General features: G+C 40.3%; 1 protein-coding gene across 1 annotated transcript in view; it reads left to right on the plus strand.

Moving 5' to 3' along the window:
- LOC135715152 (uncharacterized) overlaps positions 1 to 20,389 on the plus strand; it is an 80,367-nt gene that overhangs the window by 31,405 nt on the left and 28,573 nt on the right. Inside the window, exons 2-3 of the mRNA XM_065238551.1 lie at positions 6,270 to 6,623; positions 6,689 to 8,666. Of these exons, the coding sequence (XP_065094623.1) occupies positions 6,270 to 6,623; positions 6,689 to 8,666 (2,332 nt within the window). The remainder of the gene's footprint in view (positions 1 to 6,269; positions 6,624 to 6,688; positions 8,667 to 20,389) is intronic.

Genomic DNA, 20,389 nt, shown 5'->3' on the forward strand with positions numbered 1-20,389 from the left:
GATAGATACGTATTGCGACCACAATTTGCAGTCTTCATCAGTGTCATTCACAGTAAAGAACCTATCAAAATCTAACCCCCTTAAGTACTCATCCCCTAGGTAAAAATGTCAAGATCACAGGTATAAAAATGAAATTACACTATTTTCTAGGGATGTCTTAAAGTCCAATTATTCAATTAACGGATAATCGAAAAGATTTTTCCAGCTATTCGATTAAATATTTATCGAATTTTCAATTATTCGAGCGCGTAACCGACATACCTTCTTATTTATATTCGTTCGATTTAGCGCAGAGCACAGTAGGGAAAATAAATAAAAGTACTAATTTATCTGAACAGGCATAGAGAAGAACCATGACGTGAAACAGGATCATAAATTCACCGGAAAAAGTGGTAAACGTCCTTCTGCTAAAGGCTAAGATTTACCAACTTGTTGAGAGAAGAAGTTTAACGAGAAAAACTAAAAAGGGGAGGAGCTTTAGCTGGATGGCCACTTATATTCTGCGGCCGTTCAACCTCTGTCCAGCAGCAGACGGACCGAGACTCTTGCGAGTGCCGAATTATTGAACCGAAGAATATGAGATTGTCCGGCCGATTTGCTGATCCAGCTGTCCAAAAGAGTTAAATTTCTGAATATTTTCCAACTAAAATTCATATCAGGGCAATCATAGTCATACTAAAGAGTATAAACAGAGAGAACCCCGCTCAAATTCCTATTCCTACACAAAACCCAAGCTCCTACTGCAGTTAACAAATAACATATATTATTAGTATAAGACCACTTAGTCCTACGTCATCATTGCGTACAACCCCATAGGGCTGTCCCTTGTAGTTTTTGATTTAACATTCTTCAAGGGCACTCTTCCGGTTATTCCGGCTGGACCCGGATTTTTGTTTTGAGCGTGCAGGATCGAATCACGGCGTACTTACTCTCCGGCGAAGCAATGATGTAAACAAATTAACACAACCGTAGATTTGACGTAGGATTACGTGCTCGGTATCAATATTCGGCGACTATGTTAGGGAAACCACTTTTTGCAGGCAATCGGTGTTAATTTTGATCACTATTGCAACAGTTAGGCATTTCTAGATAAACATTCCAAAAGGTCCTATCTGCATGCATCGATTCTCTTCATCACTCAATTTCAAAAGCATTCCTTGCTGTGTTCAAAGTTCTAAGCGCAAGACAATAACTTCTGCTATCAAACTGTGTGGCAAAAAGAGCACGAAATATGTTTGCGTAGGCGTGGTTATCAAAAGAGAAAGTCGATGAAGACAGTCGATAAAATCAGATAGGACTTTTTGAAATGTTCATCGAGATTTGTGTAATTTCCAATGGCGGCCTATTGAAAACTGATTAAGTTTTCATTTTAGCATATTCGTAGAAAAATTCTCAATCGATTGGCTTGTTTAGAATTAAAGTCCATTAGCTATTGACAGAGTTGAAAGTGGTCAAATCCTAACCACTTTTCGTAACGCTGTCGATTTTGATTTTTTTTAAATTGCACCCCCAAATTTGTTGTCGAAAGACATAATCCTATCACTGACAAGCCTACATGCCACTGGAGCATTTCGTTTGCCCACAATTCGATTTATCAAATGTGTGATTTGATCTGTCCAACGGGCGATCATATCTGTCAAACGAGGTGAGACGCAAACCAAGGCAATATAAATTCTACGTGTGTTCGTGTCCTTGCTCATGATATGACGCGATCGGATGAGTAGATGGCGGTAGCGTTTAACGTATTTTAAATATGGCGTCTTGAGCAAAATTTTGCAAGTAGCTTCTATGAGCTGTCACGTCGGTTCGTCGGTGATCTTACGTCAAAATGCTAAAAAAAAAATGACACAATGTTAGCATTTTTAATGTGCCTGGATTTTTTCGTGTTCAACCTTTAATGGTAGCGAAGAAGCATACCTCAAATAAGGCCTGTACTCGAAAAAAAAAATGCACCAGACAAAAGTGTTCGCCAAAAATTTATTATAAGTCGGATTTTCTTGAAACTTTCAGGGAATGAACTAATGCATATGGATTATGCTTCGTCATTATTACTTTATTCAATTTCCTTTCCATCGCTGAAAGCCCGCACCTTTCCCTTAAGACCCCTAATTACATTTTGTTCAATGGTGGAGCCGACCTTTTTGGTCACTTTCATCCATTCTTTCTTCAACTCCAGCTCGTTCTTAAACACCTTGGACGATTTTCGAACTTTAGCCTTCATTATGGCCCAAAATCTTTCCACCGGTACAACAACAACGTTATTGTCTCTGTACTAATCCAACGTCGATCGCGCGTAATGGCATGATGCCAGGTCCGGCCAAAATAATGTCTAGCCTCTGTAGAGCAAGTATTTTTTGGCGAATTTGTCCACTTTCTTCTTCCTTATGTCTTCCGGAACATCAAACCGTGATTTGGCAACGTAGAACTCCAGCCCCGGTATCTGCTTTGCGTCTGCCTTGATGTAGGTTTCGTCGTCACATCGGTTTCATTAACCACTCTCGATACACCTTCCTTGCGCGGGATTTGGCCGCCGTGTTTTGTTGATCACGCCGGTTCGGTGCCTTCAGGACCTTGAATACACGAAACCCACCTCGTTTCATGGTTTGCTGAATGAACCAGGCGGAACACTTTGCCTTCAGAGCTGCGTCGCGAATCGAAAGGTTCGGACTACGCTTGAAATAATCCAACACCTTCCGGGCCTTCACAGGGTCAGCTGTCTTCGATTTTCTTCCACTTCCAGCCCGCCGCTCGGTCTTCTGGGACTCCTTTAACCAATTTACCACCGAGACACAGTTGTATGGGTGATTCCCAGTTGTCTTCCGATCCATCTCATGATCGCAGTCAGATTTTCCATGACGGCGCGCAAAATTCTCCGGCGATTTTCTTCTTATTTCGATGACATCTCAATAACCACTGAACCGATTGTTATGAAATTTTGCACATGTAAACAATCCACTCCAAACTAGTTATACCCAGATTTTCATCAATTTTTACCCACGGATAAAAAAGTTACACACGGATAAAAATGGTGCATTTTTTTTTCGAGTACAAGCCTTAGTCATTTCAGACCTGGAAGACGTCGCACAATGGGTCAAATCGAGCCAAAATACGGATCTGATTTTTACCACTGTGTTAGGTCCTTGAAAACTAGTATTCTTATGTAAAAAACAAATCGATCGGTGATAATTTCATCGTGCGAAGATGACAGGAAGTGGTCTAAGGTGCCCTATTTTTCCAACATTTACCATGGATCAGAGGAAATCGCCGTACAATCTAGGGGGTAAGGGGCAAAATAGGCTACTTCCCATCATCTGCCTTCGAAGAAATTATCACCAATCGGTTGGTTGTGATTTTTGACATTAGAATAACCAGTTTTTAAGGAACTCCAACAGTGCACAGTGAGCAAAACTGAGCCAAAATATTGAACTTCTTTTTACTGCTGTTTGAGGTCCAAAGTTTAAAAATCACAACCAGTGCTGAGATTTGTCATTGTCATTGACAGACTTTCACGTCTTGACAAAAAAAAATTCACATAGTCACTGACAGACTTGATCCTCAAGCAAACCTTCGTCAAAATCTCATTCATTTTTTCGTCAATGACAAAGATTCACCTTGTAGCAAAAAGTGTATTTTCATGCATTCTGTGTCACATTATTGTTATCTAAGCAGTTCAGGACGTAGATGCTTGTTCACTTTAACGGCTACATGTAATTGTGTTACTTAAGTCATTTAATTTTGTTGCAAAAATTTAGATAATAGAAAAATGTACGAATGTTCGTCGCTGACAGCATTGTCATTGACAATTGACATGGTTTGCCTTGACAATGACTGTTAGCTGTTAGAGAGTTAGAATTCCGGAGAACTTTGAGATTTTGGCGTAATTTCTTTAGTAAACAAACACGTGAATCGCTGATTTCTTGCTCAATCTTGCAAACAAACTATACCAAATGATGGAGGAATCATTCCTCTACCTGTTTGTGGTGTTTGTTTTTTAGATTGAGCTTTAATTCGCGAGAAATCAGTGATTGATCGGTTTGTTTACAAAAGCAATTACGCCCTAATCTTGAAGTTCTCCGGAATTGTCAATATCACCATGTAGTGTCGAGACTTTGCAGCACTGATCACAAAAAATTTAATGGTCATCTAGACACCTTTGTTTTTCTATCTTGCATTCTTATTTCCATCTCAAAAGATTTCCTTGATCGGATCGGGAATCGAACCCGCTGCCTCTATCTTGGTAGTGCTGTACCTTTACTGACTAGGCTATCTGCTCTGACGCACAGTGGGCAAAATTATGCCAAAAATCGGAACTTATTTTGTTGAAAAGGCCTCAACTCCATTTTGTAAACAAACCTTGTAAGGCCATTTTGTCGCGAACCGAGGACCGCCAACGCAAACCAACCAAATGAACAGGTAGGGGAAATGCTCCTCTACCCGATTGTGTTTTAGATTTGTGAATGTAGGTTTCGGTTCACGAGAAAATGGCCTAACTAAGGTTTGTTTACAAAATGGAGTTGAGGCGTTTTCAATTGTTGGTCTGGAATTTGCAGATTGAGTTAATTAGGTGTTAGGACAGTAGGCCGAATGCTGCTAGGTCTAATGCCAGTAGGCCGAATACCAGTAGGCTGAATGCCAGTAGACCGAATGACATTTAGCCACATGCCATTAATCCGAATGCTAGTAGGCCGAATGAATTATTGGGCCGAATGCCATAAAGCCGAATGAGTCACTAGACCAAAAACAAAAATAGTGATAGATTGATCTCTGACTGTTATTTGAAACTATCTAGGACTGTTAGAGTTCTTTCAGATCTCTAGTTCAGGCGGTTAAATCATATCCATATTATTTTTGGCCACTCATCATATTTATTTGAAAAATTTGTTTATATTTTGTTGAGTTGTAAATAATTGTAACCTGAAACTATTTACATAGGGGAAATGGATGTAATGTCGGCCTAAATGCCCCTAATGTGGGCCCATACATAAATCGACTAATTTTACTAAATATCCATTAGTACCGTCCCAATGACGCGTTCATCTAGATAAAATTGATAGGCTGACATTAGAGCCATTTCCCCTATATGTTTGTTATGTTATGGTATGTTATGTTGTATTAAGGTCTGAGGTCACGTGTCCACCATTTTTGTTAGTTCGTTGAAAAACTAGTGTTTAAACCCAATTATCTCGAAGATGGTAAAGATGATCAAAACATCCAACTGACAATCTTTTCTTACTGACCTTACCAATCAGGCTAAGGCATTGTTGTCCACTGATTGGGACCATACCTTTCCGATCAATAAATGTCACTATTGGCCATTTTTCTACTGTCTCTATTTGGCAACTATTTTAATTATTTTAGTCACTAAAGTCACTACTATTACATCACATACCCACTACCTTCTTCTTCTTATTCTTCTTCGCATTTCAAGCTTATTGCATATTGCATATTAGCTTATTGCGTGCTCTCAACTTAGTGTTCTAGATGCACTTCCACAGTTATTAATTGAGAACTTTTGATGCCTGTACCATTTTTGCATTGGTATAATTGTGGGGCAAGTCCAATCATACTTCTATGCCCAGGGAAGTCGAGAAATTTTCAAACCCGAAATATTCCTAGACCGAACCGGGAATCGAACCCAGTCACCTCCAGCATGGTCTTGCTTTGTAGCTGCGCCTTTACCGACTGAGCTAAGAGAGGCCCCATATACCCACGACCAGCCATGCCATATGAATCCATAAAACATGTGTTTGCCCCACCTAACTCCACCAGTGATCCTTTTTAACTAATCTACATACTACCATCTTGCATGGTCACGAACCTGCCAACATCAATAAGCTGGAACGCATCCACCCCCTCCCCCCCAGCAGCATCCAATCCAGCGTTGATTGTAATCCTGGCTCCGATTGAATGGTGATTAATTTTATTGATTTTGTATCATGTGTTGTTGTTTCACTTTACATATACCTACCCACATATTCCTTCCTTCGTTCCTTCAGACGACAAATCGATACGGATGTATGTCATTAGCAAGTGCGGTGGAAATTCGATACCCTTAACCAGATTTGCGCCTTCCTGCAACGGTTGGTGGTGGTCTTCTGGATTGCCTCGGCTTACCGGATTACCTTCTCCAGGCTCCCCTCCTCCCCCCCCCTCTGCTTGGTAGCCTGGTTTCAAGTGTTCCATGATTGATTATACCGCAGGGCACTTGTTTGCTGACCGTGAAATGGATGCCCATACGTCTGTTGATCGAATTTTTCTTCTCCTTTCAGATGTCACGTTCGAACTTTCAACGCTCCCAGAGTCGAGTTTGGTATGGCAACGGTAACAGTGTGCCAGATAATCCCTTCTACGGGGATGCCCTCGCCATGGGTAGTGGATATTATTTTCACTACAATCAACTGCAGGGGCGGCAGCCTTCGTCACTGAGGCCTTCGCAGCCGAGCAGTTTTCAGGATTTGGAGGAGGAAGAGGAACTGCTGGTGCAGACGACGCCCGAAAAGCAAATCAATGGCAATGTGAACACCAGTGCCGGTAGCACCAACAGTAGCGGATCTGCCAGGAGTGGCAGCACAGTTTGGAATGAGGCCAACCGTCAGGGCAGCCCGGCTAGTCACAAAAGTCAGGTGAGTTTTTGTTACGCATCCCACGCTTTAGCATCGATTCTTAAATGGTTATTATTCGACCACAGGACTCTGGATTTTCGGACACAGAACTCTCACCAAACATGCCATCGATAAATAGCAATACCAGCTCAAATAGTAAGAATTTCAATGAATCCTCACCGGACAAATTGACACCAAAGAGAACCATCAACGAGCAGCTCTTCCAGCGATCGCCTTCCATCTCCAGTGAAGTGTCCACCCCACCGACCGTAATTCGACGACCTGCGCCGGAGATAGCTCGCGATGAAATTACCGCACGACGAATATCGTACAGTGAACCCCACTCGCCAACGCTTTCTCCCGCAGATCCATGCGAGGACCTGGTGTCCAAAATAGATAGCCTCAACTTTGATAATACATCGCCCCTCGACGGTAGTCAACTGAGCGGGAAGTTCAATACCACCGAAGAAGATGGTTGCCCATCGTCGACGGGACCTTCATCGCTGTCGTCATCTTGCCACTGTCCCACTCGAAGCAGTGGAAGTTCCCTCAAGCGTGGTCGAGTAATAACCAAATGCAGTCGAGTCAAGCGAAACCTCAACCACCAGTTGCGAGACTCCGAAGAGGAGATGATCTCGCTGGATAGCAGTGAGCTAACGAGCATCCTTAACCAAACTCTAGCGCAGGACGTCAGTCTGTCGGCGTTGAAAACTCCAAAAAGCATCCTCAAATCACCCCCATCCTACAACAACGAAACCGTATTCCTTGGGTACGTTTCACCCGACCGCAACAACAATCTCCGCTCGAAATGCGGCGAAAATATTCCCACCCGGGACAAAGAACTCCCCTCCTACGCTGAACTCTACCCGAACGGGACCTCAACTCCCATCATGTACCCGCCAAAGTTCTACCGCTCACTCCCCCCAACTCCGACTCGAACGCAACGCAGTCCCACCAAGCTACGTCCCACCAAGCTGATCGACAACTTCTACGAAGAACCTGACCCAGACCCCAACCATCGTCTCTCCTCCAAAGCCGAACAGACCTTCACCGAGTACGACAACCCTCTGCTCAATGGGCACACCCCCGCCGTCCAATCGTGGCTCGACGGACTCAGGTTTTCCTACCAAAGTGAAGTCATGTCCATCCTGCAGACTAAATCGATCAGCGTGGAAGCCACTCGGAACATCAAGATGACTTCGGCAACCGCGGTGAAACTGATCCGCCATCTTCAGTCCAAGGTCATTTCCCTGCAGGGAGAATTCGAGAAGGTCGAAAAAGTGTTCGCCTCAATCAAACGCTACCAACAGCAACAGGAGGAAGAAGACGAAGACGACGAGAAGGAGATCTACCAAAAAGCGGCACCGTTGGTGCAGAGCCTGGCTGCCAACATTTATGAATTCATTCAGAAGCAGAAATCAAACGACTACTTCGGGAAGGATTCGACGGAGCGGGCGGATCTGAAAAAGTTCCAGGAGAACAGTCAATCGCTGGTCGATATGACGACGGATCTGAGGATTGCGGCAGCCAATGGGGAGGATTTCGACTACCGATCGGTGGAAGAGGAAGTCCAGATCATCAAGCGGTACTTCCTGATTACTATTCGGTTGATTTTCAAAAATTTGGTCAAGGTGATCGTCGACACGATCGAGGACTCCAAGTGTGATTTGATTCTGCGGTCGAATCTGAGCTACGTTTCGATGCTGTCCAATTTGGACTTCCAAGGGTTGGCTTCGCTGAACGATGCCTTCATCTCGAATGGGACGGTCCGGGCACTGTTGATCGTGTGCATTGAGTGCAAGTTTTCGTCGATCAGGGCGTTGACTTTGAGAGCTCTGGCAACGGTGTGTTCGACGACGGAAACGATAAGGCAGCTGGAGAAGGCGGACGGGGTGGAGATTCTGCGGGATATTCTGGCCGATCAGAAGTCCCACGAGCGGAGTGAGCCTGAATTCCGGGAGGCAGTGTCGGTTCTGACGCAGATTACGGCTCCCTGGCACGGGGAGGACCACCGGATAGACGGGCTGAGGCAGCATGTGCACGCGATCGTGGAAGCCGTCACAGGTGAGTACCGTTTAAATGTCTTAGATCGTCTTTTTTGGCCATTGCGTCCCTGCTGGAGTTTTACGCTTGCCTTTATCGTAAAGTTCTCGGAGCATTTGCAGAGCTTGTCAATTTGGTGTAAGTGCCATTAAGCCAAATGAGTCACTAGACTAAACATAAAATAAAAAGTGTTAGATTGATTTCTGAATGTTCTTTGAAACAATCTGGGGCTGATAGAATTTTTTCAGATCTCTAGTTCGGACAGTTAAATCATACCCATATTATACATAGTTGAACTTTAAATCATATCCAAGGTTCTGAGTTCTCATCATTCAAAGTATTAAAAAAAACTTTCAGATCTGATTTCAAGAAAAAAAAAGTGGATCGCGTACTTGATCCTAATTGTACAACCATTCCATAGCAAAACAATATTGGGGTGCTCAGAATTTCATAAAAATTGATACTTTTGTTATCGCAAAATATTAGACCCGCATTTTTTATTTAGTCATTAGGGTGACCATTTCACGCTGATCAATGTTAGGTTGGTTCAAAACATCGATCTTTTCAAAAATGAGTTTTTTATATTGGGATTTTGTATTGAAAAACATTGATTGTATATGTTTTTTTTATGGTTTTCATGGTTTGTAGACATAGGGCGCAATTTGTTTTTATATTTTTCCTTGAAAATTAAGGCTTTTTTTTCACAACAGATGCAAAAATCAGCGATGTGTTTTTTTGTTAGTTTTTGAGATATTTTGACGTAGGACTACGACTATGATTTCTATATGGGGGTACACTTTGTGAAAACCGAAAATGGAACATGTAACAAATTAAGAAAGATTTTCAACGTTAATAACTCAGCTGCCCCTGGTCCAATTTCAATAATTTTATCACCAATCGATCAGAAATATGGTTACGCATCGATAACAATGCTTTCGAATGTTGATTTTCAACAAGAAACTATTGAAAAACTGGCAAATATCCAGCATTTTCCAAAAGCGTCGAATTAACTAACAAATCCATCAATTACCCACATGCATATGCTGCTTCCCCAGTACAGTCGTCAGAGAGTAGTAAGTAGACGAAACAAGTCAAAGTGGCATTCGCCTCCGAGCCTCCAAAGAAGCAACAATCTAGCATCTAATTCGACGAAGACGGCAGGAAACATTAGTGAAGCCGAGTTATTTTCGAAAGAGAGTGTCAATGAAGAGAATCGATCAATGTAGATAGGACCTATTGAAAAGTGACGCGAGATTTGTTTTCCGTACTGAGCTTCAATGCTACCGACGCCAGGGAGGCAGCTCTCACACCTGGACCCTAACAATCGACCCATCAACTCAACCGGGGACCAACGGCTTTACTTCCCGAAGAAAGGCGTGATCAGAGATGTTATGCCTTAGAACATGCCGGTGGCACCGACTGAGATTGGTCCCAGACCTGCTGGGGTGAGAGGTAATCACGCTAACCACCGGCGCCGATATTTTTCAAGGTGATATCACGGCGAATGAGAACGACCCAAATTTGAGTTTAGTTATCTCAGAAATAAGAAATAAAGTGCAGGAACCTCAGTGATGAGTAAATTTGCCTCATGTTTTCCCAGGTTTTTCCATGATTTTCCAGGGAAAAATTCCCCAATTTCAGAGAGATTGGATTCACTCAGTCTATTGGTACTACTCCGAGACTGAATAAAATTTTCGTCTATTTCCTCATTTTCTGGCAGATTTTTTAGGTTTTCCACAGGAAACCATAAGACAAATTTACTCATCGCTGAGTTCCTGCACCTTTGGCGATTATGAGTGAACTAAACTCAAATTTGGGTCGTTATCATTCGCCGTGTACACAAAAGGAAGAGAGCCAGTGTCGCTTCTTTATAGCAAACTACTCATAATGGGAGGAGTCTTTGTAGCTTTTATACCACTTGGTTGCACATCATTCCGCTTTAACCTGAAAAGATATAAAAGAGCGCTGCTGTATGGCATTAGCTCATTTTTGCTTCGGACGGCGTGGTGAACAGCAATAGTAGCAGTAGGAAGGTGGTGGCTAGTCCACTCATTCACACATAACAAGCAACAATTGACTTGTCGTGGCAAAGGAGGAAAAGTTCTGATAAAGGAGGCGCCAAGCGTCATTGCAAAGTTCTTCGAGATAACCGCCATCGGTCGTCTGGCTCGCCGTGGTGGTGTCAAACGTATCTCCGGTCTGATCTACGAGGTGTGCTGAAGGTGTTCCTGGAAAATGAGGTCCGTGATGCTGTCACCTACACTAAACACGCCAAGCGTAAGTGGCCATGGATGTCCTCTTCAATAAAACGGGCCTTTTCAGGGCCATCAAGCTTACATCAGTAAAGAGTTGGAATAGAATTTATCTGTGCTTGCTTGTCCATATTCAGAACCACAAGCCCCCAACGACCACACAAAATGCTCTCCAGAGTTGTAATCTTGTAACCAAACTTGGAAGCAGGGGTGCAAGTGATTTTGATTGATTCTCTTAATCAACTTTCTATTTGAAAAAGATTACTACAAATTTGGTACGCTTACAATTCAAAACGGAAAGAGTTGAGACAATAGATAATTGATCAATTAAAAGAACTAAATGCTCTTCACATTTATTCCGTCCACTAGCGTTCCTACGTCAAGCTTCCGTTCGTGCCCCTAGGCACAGCCCCTTCTACTTTTTTTTAATTTATCAAGTTTTGGGTTTTCACTCAATACTTCCATGCGACTAGACTACCATGCGTCGTGACCATGTTACAGTCGCTATAAATCAATGAAGACGCATGGTAGTCTAGCCGCATAGGAGTATTGAGTGAAAACCCAAGTCTTGATAACTTCAAAAATCCAAAATTTTCAAGGAAAATATAAAAAAACCCGAATTTATCCACCTATGGTGTGATCAGACCCTTCTTACTTATTCAAGTTTATTTATTTTATTGTCATTATCAGTGACCAAGCCCCCCACCCCCGTGTCATCCAGTGACGCTACGCCACTGCCTGGGGGTACCCGAAATATATCCGGGTGTAGTCTATTTGGAGAGGCTACCAATCACCTTAGCATCGTATTTTAATGTGATTTAATGGGTTTTAATTCAATTCATATTCAAGCAACTTCCCCGGGGTACCCGGAACATGTCCAAGTGTGTCCAATGTGGTCTGGAACACTTAACACGACTTGCATTGATCTTATGTTTGAATTCTGTAGTAATTTGATGTGTCGCATGATGGTTTTGATACGTTTTCCGTTAAATCCAGCGTGAATGCCCACATTCACCGGATCGTATTCCGGCCATATCTCCGGAACCGGTTCACCGATTCCAAAACCGTTCAATAGCGTTTAATGGGACCCCAAGACCTATCATTTGGCGCCGAGTTTGTCCAAATCGCTTGAGCGGTTGCTGAGAAACGTGAGCGCATTCATTTCGTTACATACACACACACATACACACATACACACATACACACATACACACATACACACATACACACATACACACACACACACACACACACACACACACACACACACACACACACACACACACACACACACACACACACACACACACACACACACAAACATGTTCCGATCTCGTCGAGCTGAGTCGAATGGTATTTGACACTCGGCCCTCCGGGCCTCGGATCGATAGTCGGTTTTTCAAGTGATATCTATACCCTTCTTTGTAAGAAGGGTAAAAAACATGTTGCGCCCTCTGTTTACAAACCATGAAAACCATAAAAAAAAAATGGATTTTGAAATTACCTTTCATTTGATATTTTGATCTTTGAAATCGTCTCAGTGGTTCAAAGGTTAGAAATTTTTGGAAAAAGTTATTTTTGAAAAAAATTGGTTTTTCTGGACCACCCTAACATGGAAATGGTCACCATAATAACAACATTAAAAAATACGACTTTAATATTCTGTGATAAGGAACACAACTACAAATTCTTCTGAAATTCTGAGAACCACTATATCGTTTTGCTATGGAATGGCTGACATAGAAAACTATGAAAGTTTCTGATTTAACAATGAAAAAAAATCGAGACCATGCATATTAGACTGATGCAAAATTTGAAATTTTTGCTCCACAGTGCTCGACCGGTTCCAAATTGGGCCCTGGTTAGCCTCGCAAAACTTGAACTCATTTATAGCGAATTCGTTTATTATCGGGGTTGGAATCAGTTCCAACCCAGTGCGAAACCGAACTTTTTGTCAGTGCGAACCTCAACCTGAGCTAGGTTTTAAAAACAAACGAGCAAACTGACGTTTGTCAGAAAACAAGCAAACCCAATCCTGATACCCGATCCAGGTTGGAACTGAATAATGAACGAATTCGCTACTAGTGAGAAACTGACTTGGCACAAACTATTTGAGGTTTACATGGAAATTACTATGGGAAAACAAAACTTTTTGTTCTTTGTCTTCTAGCTATTTACATATTGTACTGTTAACAAATTCTATTGCTATTCTTATGGTAATTTTTAACAGCTACAACTTTGCAGAACATCGTTTTTCAGCCAAAAGTCAAATTAAATAGTTATTAATTGTTTAAGAGATTGATAATCTTATGGCAAGATTAAGCAACTGTTTTGTGGGCAACACTGTATTCTGCAATGTGACATAGTAGCCATGATTTTTGTCCTCTATTCTACGCGCCATAAACACCAATGTTGCCTGCTGAACAGTTGATTGAGCATAATCATAAGACATCAGGGACTTGAATCATTAATAATTTTTGTTCCTTACGTTTGATCGAAAAGTGGTTTTCAACAAGTTCAGCTATCATTTTCTAAAGTAGAGTGAACTGGTGAATTTTGAGATAGATATAAACTGAAATTATGGTTTCTCCATAGTAATTCCCATATAAACTTCAAATGGTTTGTGCCAAGTCAGTTTCTCACTAAATGAGTTCAAATTTTGGAAGGCTAATCAGGGCCCAATTTGGAACCGTTTGAGCACTGTGGAGCAAAAATTTCAAATTTTGCATCAGTCTAATGCATATACAATCAATTTCACCTGAGGAATTTTTAGCCTACGTTCTTTCATTGCTAATTTATTTTTCGTTTAAACATGCGCAGTTCTTTCGGAGTTAAATGTTTTTATCTAGCTGAAAGTGGAACGTAGATTTCTAGCTGAAAGTTATGGAAACTTCCAGGAAGTGCAGTTCCTTTAACATCAATAAAACTGCAGGATCTTTTAAGTCTGAGAACTTCAGAGATAAATATCCAGTGAACTTCAGGGAAATCAAAAGCACCTCAGAGAAGGGAGACCTTGAGGAATATTTTTGAAACTTTGAGGAAGTTCCAGCTAACTTAGAGAATCTAGGTCTTGAGATCATTAGGAATTTACAGAGATTCTAAGGGCACGGATGTTCCAGGAACATCAGGAAAGTTCAGGCTTTTTGGTAAGCTTAATGATCTGTAAGGGTAAGTTCTGATAAATTCAAGACAGTTTCATTAACTTCGGCAATATTTTGAAAGGAGTTCTGGAAATTTTAGGATAGTCCAGACAACTCCAAATTGCTAAAGATAATAACATTAATTTTACGCAAACTTCACAGTAGTCCAGAGAGCTACAGTGATGTTTAAATGATTTCAGAACAGTTTTATTTATTCCAGGACGGTACCATGAACTTCAGGGGCCTCAGATCTAGTCAGTGAAGACACGGTATTACCAAGCCGAAGGCGGTGGGTTCGATTCGCGGTCTGCTCAAGGACATCTTTCGGGTTGGACATTTTCTCGACTTCTTGCCACACAATATACGAATTCATGCATTCGCTGGCATAAAAAGCCCTCAATTAATTGCAGTGGAAGTGCCTCTAGAACACTAAGTTGAGAGCTGGAAAAACGCTCGCGACAGAAGCGTAAAATCTTTGAAGAAGAATAATAATAAGAAGAAGAATAGGAAGAAGAAGAATCAATATCTTCAGGAAATTGGAGAAAATTTCAAGAAAGCTCCAAGAAAATCAGGACAGATCGAAGAACATTAGGGCAGGAAGGAAAATGTGAGATCATTTTAGGGGAAATTCTGTGTGGCAGATTCGAGAAATAAAAAAAAAATTTGGGGACAACAGCTTAGATCAGAAAACATCAGAGACAGTTCCATTAATTTCAAGGAAAATGAAATAGATTTTTAAAAGTTCTGAAATCTCCGAAAGAAGGTTCAGAGAACTTCTAAGGATATCATAGATTTTTATGAAGTTTCATTAAATTCTGGAGAGTTCCTAGTTTTTCGAGGACGATCAGAGAACTTCGGAGCAGTCTCATAAACTTTAGGGAAATTGCAGAAACTTTCAAGGAGTTCTGAATAATTATGGAATATTCCTAAAATTTAAGGAATGTTCCGAAAACTTCTGGGACATTGCGGGACCTATAGGGAAGTGGTTTAAAAAACAATATATTTGCTGGATCATTAGAAAATTTAGGGAACTTCAGGGATGCACTGAAAACTTCGTTCCAGTGTTTGGAAATATGTCAACATGCCATTGAACTACCGTATGTCAGGTTCGTAACTGTTCATGAATAGATATTCACAAATGAGTGAAGTGTCAGACACCTTTGCCCAATAAGAGTATTCAGTTGTGTAGCACCAAATGATTGAACGAAACGAAGAACGATGGTTGAATACAAAAAAAAAGAAAACGATCACAACAGTTCTCCGAATGACGCGTTCAACGATTGTATACAACTTTGAACTGCACATATCTTATCTTTGTATCTAGGGTTAACTACCCCATTTCCGGCCTATTAAGCACAACCCGCACTTTGTCTTTCTTAATCTAGCGCAGTTTAGCACCAAACGAAGTGTTATTATTACTGATGGCTTCCAAATTTATTTACCTTTCCGTACGTACTGTAAGATTTGATAAAGAGAAACCGATCGTTGAGATATTGTCAAAAGTCTAACACTGCTTCTTGACGCCAAACTCGGCCTACGGATTCTAAACTCGGCCTAACGCATTGAAACACCAATGAATTCACTTCGGCCTATCGGATGAAGATAAAACATGATTCGGTCGGAGCGCTTCTTTTGTTTTTGGGAATAATGGGTGCAAACCTTCATCCACGCATTCTCATTGACTTCGTTCGGTAGCTTATTAACTAAAGTATAGTACCAAACGCATAATTGACTTGTTAACTCTGAAATCATGGATTTATTTGGAGTTTTCCGCTCGATAGGCCCAAAATGGGCGATTAGGCCGAAGTAGTTCTCTACCCTACCTCACAGATAAATACAAAGCAGTGTATGATACATAAGGAATCGCAAACGTCATCTTTCTACAGCACCAACTCTGGAAGTAGCAAAGCGCAGCTAGGTACATAAGAAACATTCCTTCGTCCTGCGGTACCTTACGAGCGAATAAGGGAAGAAATAATCGAAGCAATGGAACGCGGATAAGTTAGTTAGTTTAGATTTATTATGAACACGAATCAATGGAACTATAGTACACTTCATGGTTGGTTTAAAATGAATGGAACTAAATTTATATACAGTCAATAAAACTCTGATAAACTTTGATTTTAAAGTTATATGTAGAGATAACTTTCTGGTGTCTTCGGGGAAATTGTTAATTATTATTCTTCTTTTGGTACAACTTGTCCTCCAGTGGGACACAGAATGGTCCTCTGTACGATCCGGAACATCCGTAAAAGTGGTAAATTCATGAAATTGGAGTTAGAGCTGCGCAGTTTTTAGCGGATGCACTCATTGATGAGTTTTAAGAAAAAAAAATGGGGTTTTGGCCCAAATATGTACCCTGGAGGGCTAATGCTGGTCCATTGAAAGATCCGGAACATGCGTAAAAGTGGTCAATTCATTAAACTGGTTCTAGAGCTCCACGGTTTTTTGCTAACAGACTTGTTGATGTGTTTTTAGAAATAATTTCACACTGTGGCCTGAATATGGACCCTGGAGATCACAGACTGGTCCTCCGAAAGATCCGAAAAATCCGTAAAAGAGGTAAATTAATTAAACCAGTCCTATAGCTGAATGTTTTTTTATGCATTCATTTGTGGCCAAAATGTGCAACATATTGATCTTTTATGAGATTCCGAACATCTGTAAAAGTGGTCAATTCATGAAGCTGGTCCCCCAAGTAACAATTTTGGTTTTATGAAGGTTCTGTAGACCATGATTTAGACTTGTAGAATGCTATAAAACCTCTATAAAGCTTGCAATGTTACTTGGGCCTAGAGCTCCATATTTTTTTATGTGTTTTATGACTGAATTTGGCATTATGGCCAAATTATGCACCCTGGACGCCACAAACAGGTTGTCCGGATTATCTCTAAAAGTGGTCAATCACGCTTGCGACAACGTATGAAAATTCCGTAAAACTTTTCATATATTTTTTGGACAACTTTACAGTGAATAGTTATTTCCCAGAATGCCAAAGTCTTAAAATATGATACATGCACAAGATCTTACATACACTAGCGCCGTGTAGTGAGTAGGTTCCACACTTATTGTCCATCATTTTAAATGACTTGGTTAGCTTACCAACTATGCAGAAGACTGTATTTTCCTAGTAAGTCGGGATCTTGTGATACATCACATAGTAAATATCACATACACACTAATCGAGTCAGTACGGTTTTACCGAGTTTTTGAATTGCGGAACTGTTCGGTAAAAGTTTAAAAACCTGTGGAAAATTTATTAATGGGAAAATTTGTTCTGAACTTGCACATACTTAGTTCTGTTAACCCCATTTAATGATAGAAAATAAAATTGGTCGATTTCATTGATTCCTTACGGATAACGGTCATTTGAATTTTTACCGACTTTTTCAGCAATTCAAAAACCCAGTAAAAAAATACTGACTCCTGTAAAAAAATCTTAGTGTGTATGCAATAGCACCGCGTAACGGGAGCATTCGCAACTAACCTGTTCTTCATGTGAATGGGCTTGTCTACTGGAAAAAAAAAACATTGTTGAGGACTGTATTTTCCATGAAAGTGAGATATAAATAGTACATAGTAAATGTCATATATGCACTTACGCCGCCTAGTGAATGAACTCTGGACTTAAATGTGCACCATCCAAAAGACCTTAGTCATATGAAAATGTTTACCTAAGACAGTAACTTTCTATATCGCCGGGATCACGGGGTATTCCATTTTGGAACCAATTAAATCAAATCCCACATGCTACGTGTATTCCATTTACGCGATTCACTCGTGTAATCGGAATAACTCTAGAACAACGTACTGCGGACACGCCCACTGTTGTGGCGACGGTGTGGCATCATACAACATGTCAAAAAATCATGTGGATGTAATGTAGCGTAAGGCGAACCTCGACAAGCTTTTTTACCCATCATGTTGACGTTCGCCACATGCAATGTTTCAGCATGATGTTTTGACATGCCACATCGCCGGCACAGTAGCGGGACAGTGAGTGTCTGACATTAATCGAGGTGCCCACTGATGTGCATGTTTTGTGGCGTGAGACGAATGTTGTCATGATGTTTTGACATGCTAGCACATGCCACACCACCACAACAGTGGACGACGCCTTAACATTCCGATTAAGAAAATACAGTCAAGAACAAAGTTTTCAGGAATATAGTATTTTAATGGTTAAACTTCTTAGGGCCCATGCATTAATTATGTCACGCTAAATCGAGGAGAAATTTACCCCCCCCCCCCTATCGTGACGTTTTTTCTATACCTAATGCTTTGCTTGTCAAAAAATCTTAGACCCCCTCCTCCCCCCACCCCCAAAGCGCGACATAATATATGACCAACCCTTAAGAATGTATACGCAAAATGTAATAACCTGACAATACAAATCTCCCCCAATAGCCCACGTAATGCGATGTGAAAAGTTAATGTTCACTTTATGCAACAGCTTTTGACCATCCATATTTAGTGTCATTACATGTTGCTGAATATGAACCATTCGCCTGTGTTATACTGCGATACGCAGATGTATCATGAACAGAAACTAGAATATGAAGACAAAAATGTTTGCGCTAAAATCGTTGATTTGCGGAAAGTTTCTTCATATTTTTTGGCCAATTTTTTTATGTTAGTGAGATTAGGGTGGTCCATAAAATTGGTGAATTGAATATGTGAACTTTTTTATTATGTGAGATAGATCAGTGCAATGTTCTATAAAGTTGCAGAACAATCAATTTGCGGCACCTTTGCTGAAGCCACCAAACTTCCATCTCTTATGGTTCATGAGTTATGATTTTTTTAAACAAGAAAGTTAGGGTGGCCCCTGAAAATTGGTTTTCTATGAATATCTTTTCATACGTTCATTTCTCGGAAAACAAATGTTCAAGACACTTTTAGAACTTTCAATGGCAAATATTTTTGCTGAAGCAAACAAGTTGCTATCTTTTTTTTGTTGGAAAGTTAAAGGCGATTGTTTTCAAAAAAACTGGCATTTTTCTATTGCCAATATCTCTAAAAGGAGCAAACTGATTTTCGAGTTTTTAATTCCATTTGAAAGATCATTATTTTGTTCATTTACGGTGGAAAAACTGCGACAGCGATTTTTGTTTAAAACATTAAATTTAATTTAAAAAGAATTCATATTTTTATGCAAAAAACTGCCATAACTCTCCATACAAAGGAAATAGCATCCTAATTGCTTTGGCAAAACTGTGCGTCATCAAAAGTTCTAAAAGTGTTTAGAACAAAGTTTTTGCGAGAAAACAATGTGTGAATTTTTAAAATTAAATTAAATGTTTCCATCAAAAATCGCTTTCGCAGTTTTCCCACCGAAATCGATCAAAATAATGATCTTTCAAATGGAATTGAAAACTTTAAAGTCGGTTTGCTCTTTTTAGAGATATTGACAATTGAAAAATGCCAGTTTTTTGAAGAAAATCGCCTTTAACTTTCCAATAAAAAAGATACCAACTTGGTTGCTTCAGTAAAAATTTTTGCCATTGAAAGTTCTAAAAGTGTCTAGAACATTTGTTTTCCGAGAAATGAACGTATGAAAAGATATTCATAACTCATGAATAATAAGAGATGGAAGTTTGGTGGCTTGAGCAAAGGTGCCGCAAATTGATTGTTCTGCAACTTTATAGAACATTGCACTGGTCTATCTCACATAATAAAAAAATCACATTTTCAATTCACCAATTTTATGGACCACCCTAATTTCACCAACTTAAAAAAATTGGCCAAAAATATGAAGAAACTTTCCGCCAGACACCATATGCCTAAAATCAACGGTTTTAGCGCAAACATTTTTGTCTTCCTAAATACGGCTTTGGGACCATTGTGCAATCCATGCGGAATGGTACACACGAATACAAAGATTCTTTCGATGATTCCGTCAGTAGTAAATCGTTTGTGTGAACGTATTTGATCATCGATGAAGCAAGATTTATTTTTCTCTTATTCTTTATGTGCCATGATTCGTCGTCTCGCCGATACAAGGAAATCAGTTTAGTTTGGGGTCTAATGGTTACGAAAATACACGTGAATTATTCAGTGAACAGTAAAAACTTCAAAAACTGACTTCGTTCGATCGAAAAGCCGTTACAAATTGGGGGAAGATTTGAGGAAAGTTTCTAGAGATTCAATAAAGTTTAAAAAACTTTAAGAAAATTAAGGGAATTTCATGACAGTTTATTTAATTTCAGAAAAATTGTGGGAAGTTTTATGAAATACTTCAAAATTTCTGGAAGTCTAGAAAACTTTTAAGAAGTTCAGAGATCTTTGGGGCAGTTCGAATAACATCAGGAAAACACGTAATACATCAAGGATAGTCTAGACTTTTGGGGAA

Source organism: Ochlerotatus camptorhynchus, unplaced genomic scaffold (genome assembly GCF_037179485.1).
Source record: "Ochlerotatus camptorhynchus isolate MF236.1 unplaced genomic scaffold, CSIRO-AGI_Acam_v1.1 ptg000824l, whole genome shotgun sequence".
NCBI lineage: Eukaryota > Metazoa > Arthropoda > Insecta > Diptera > Culicidae > Ochlerotatus > Ochlerotatus camptorhynchus.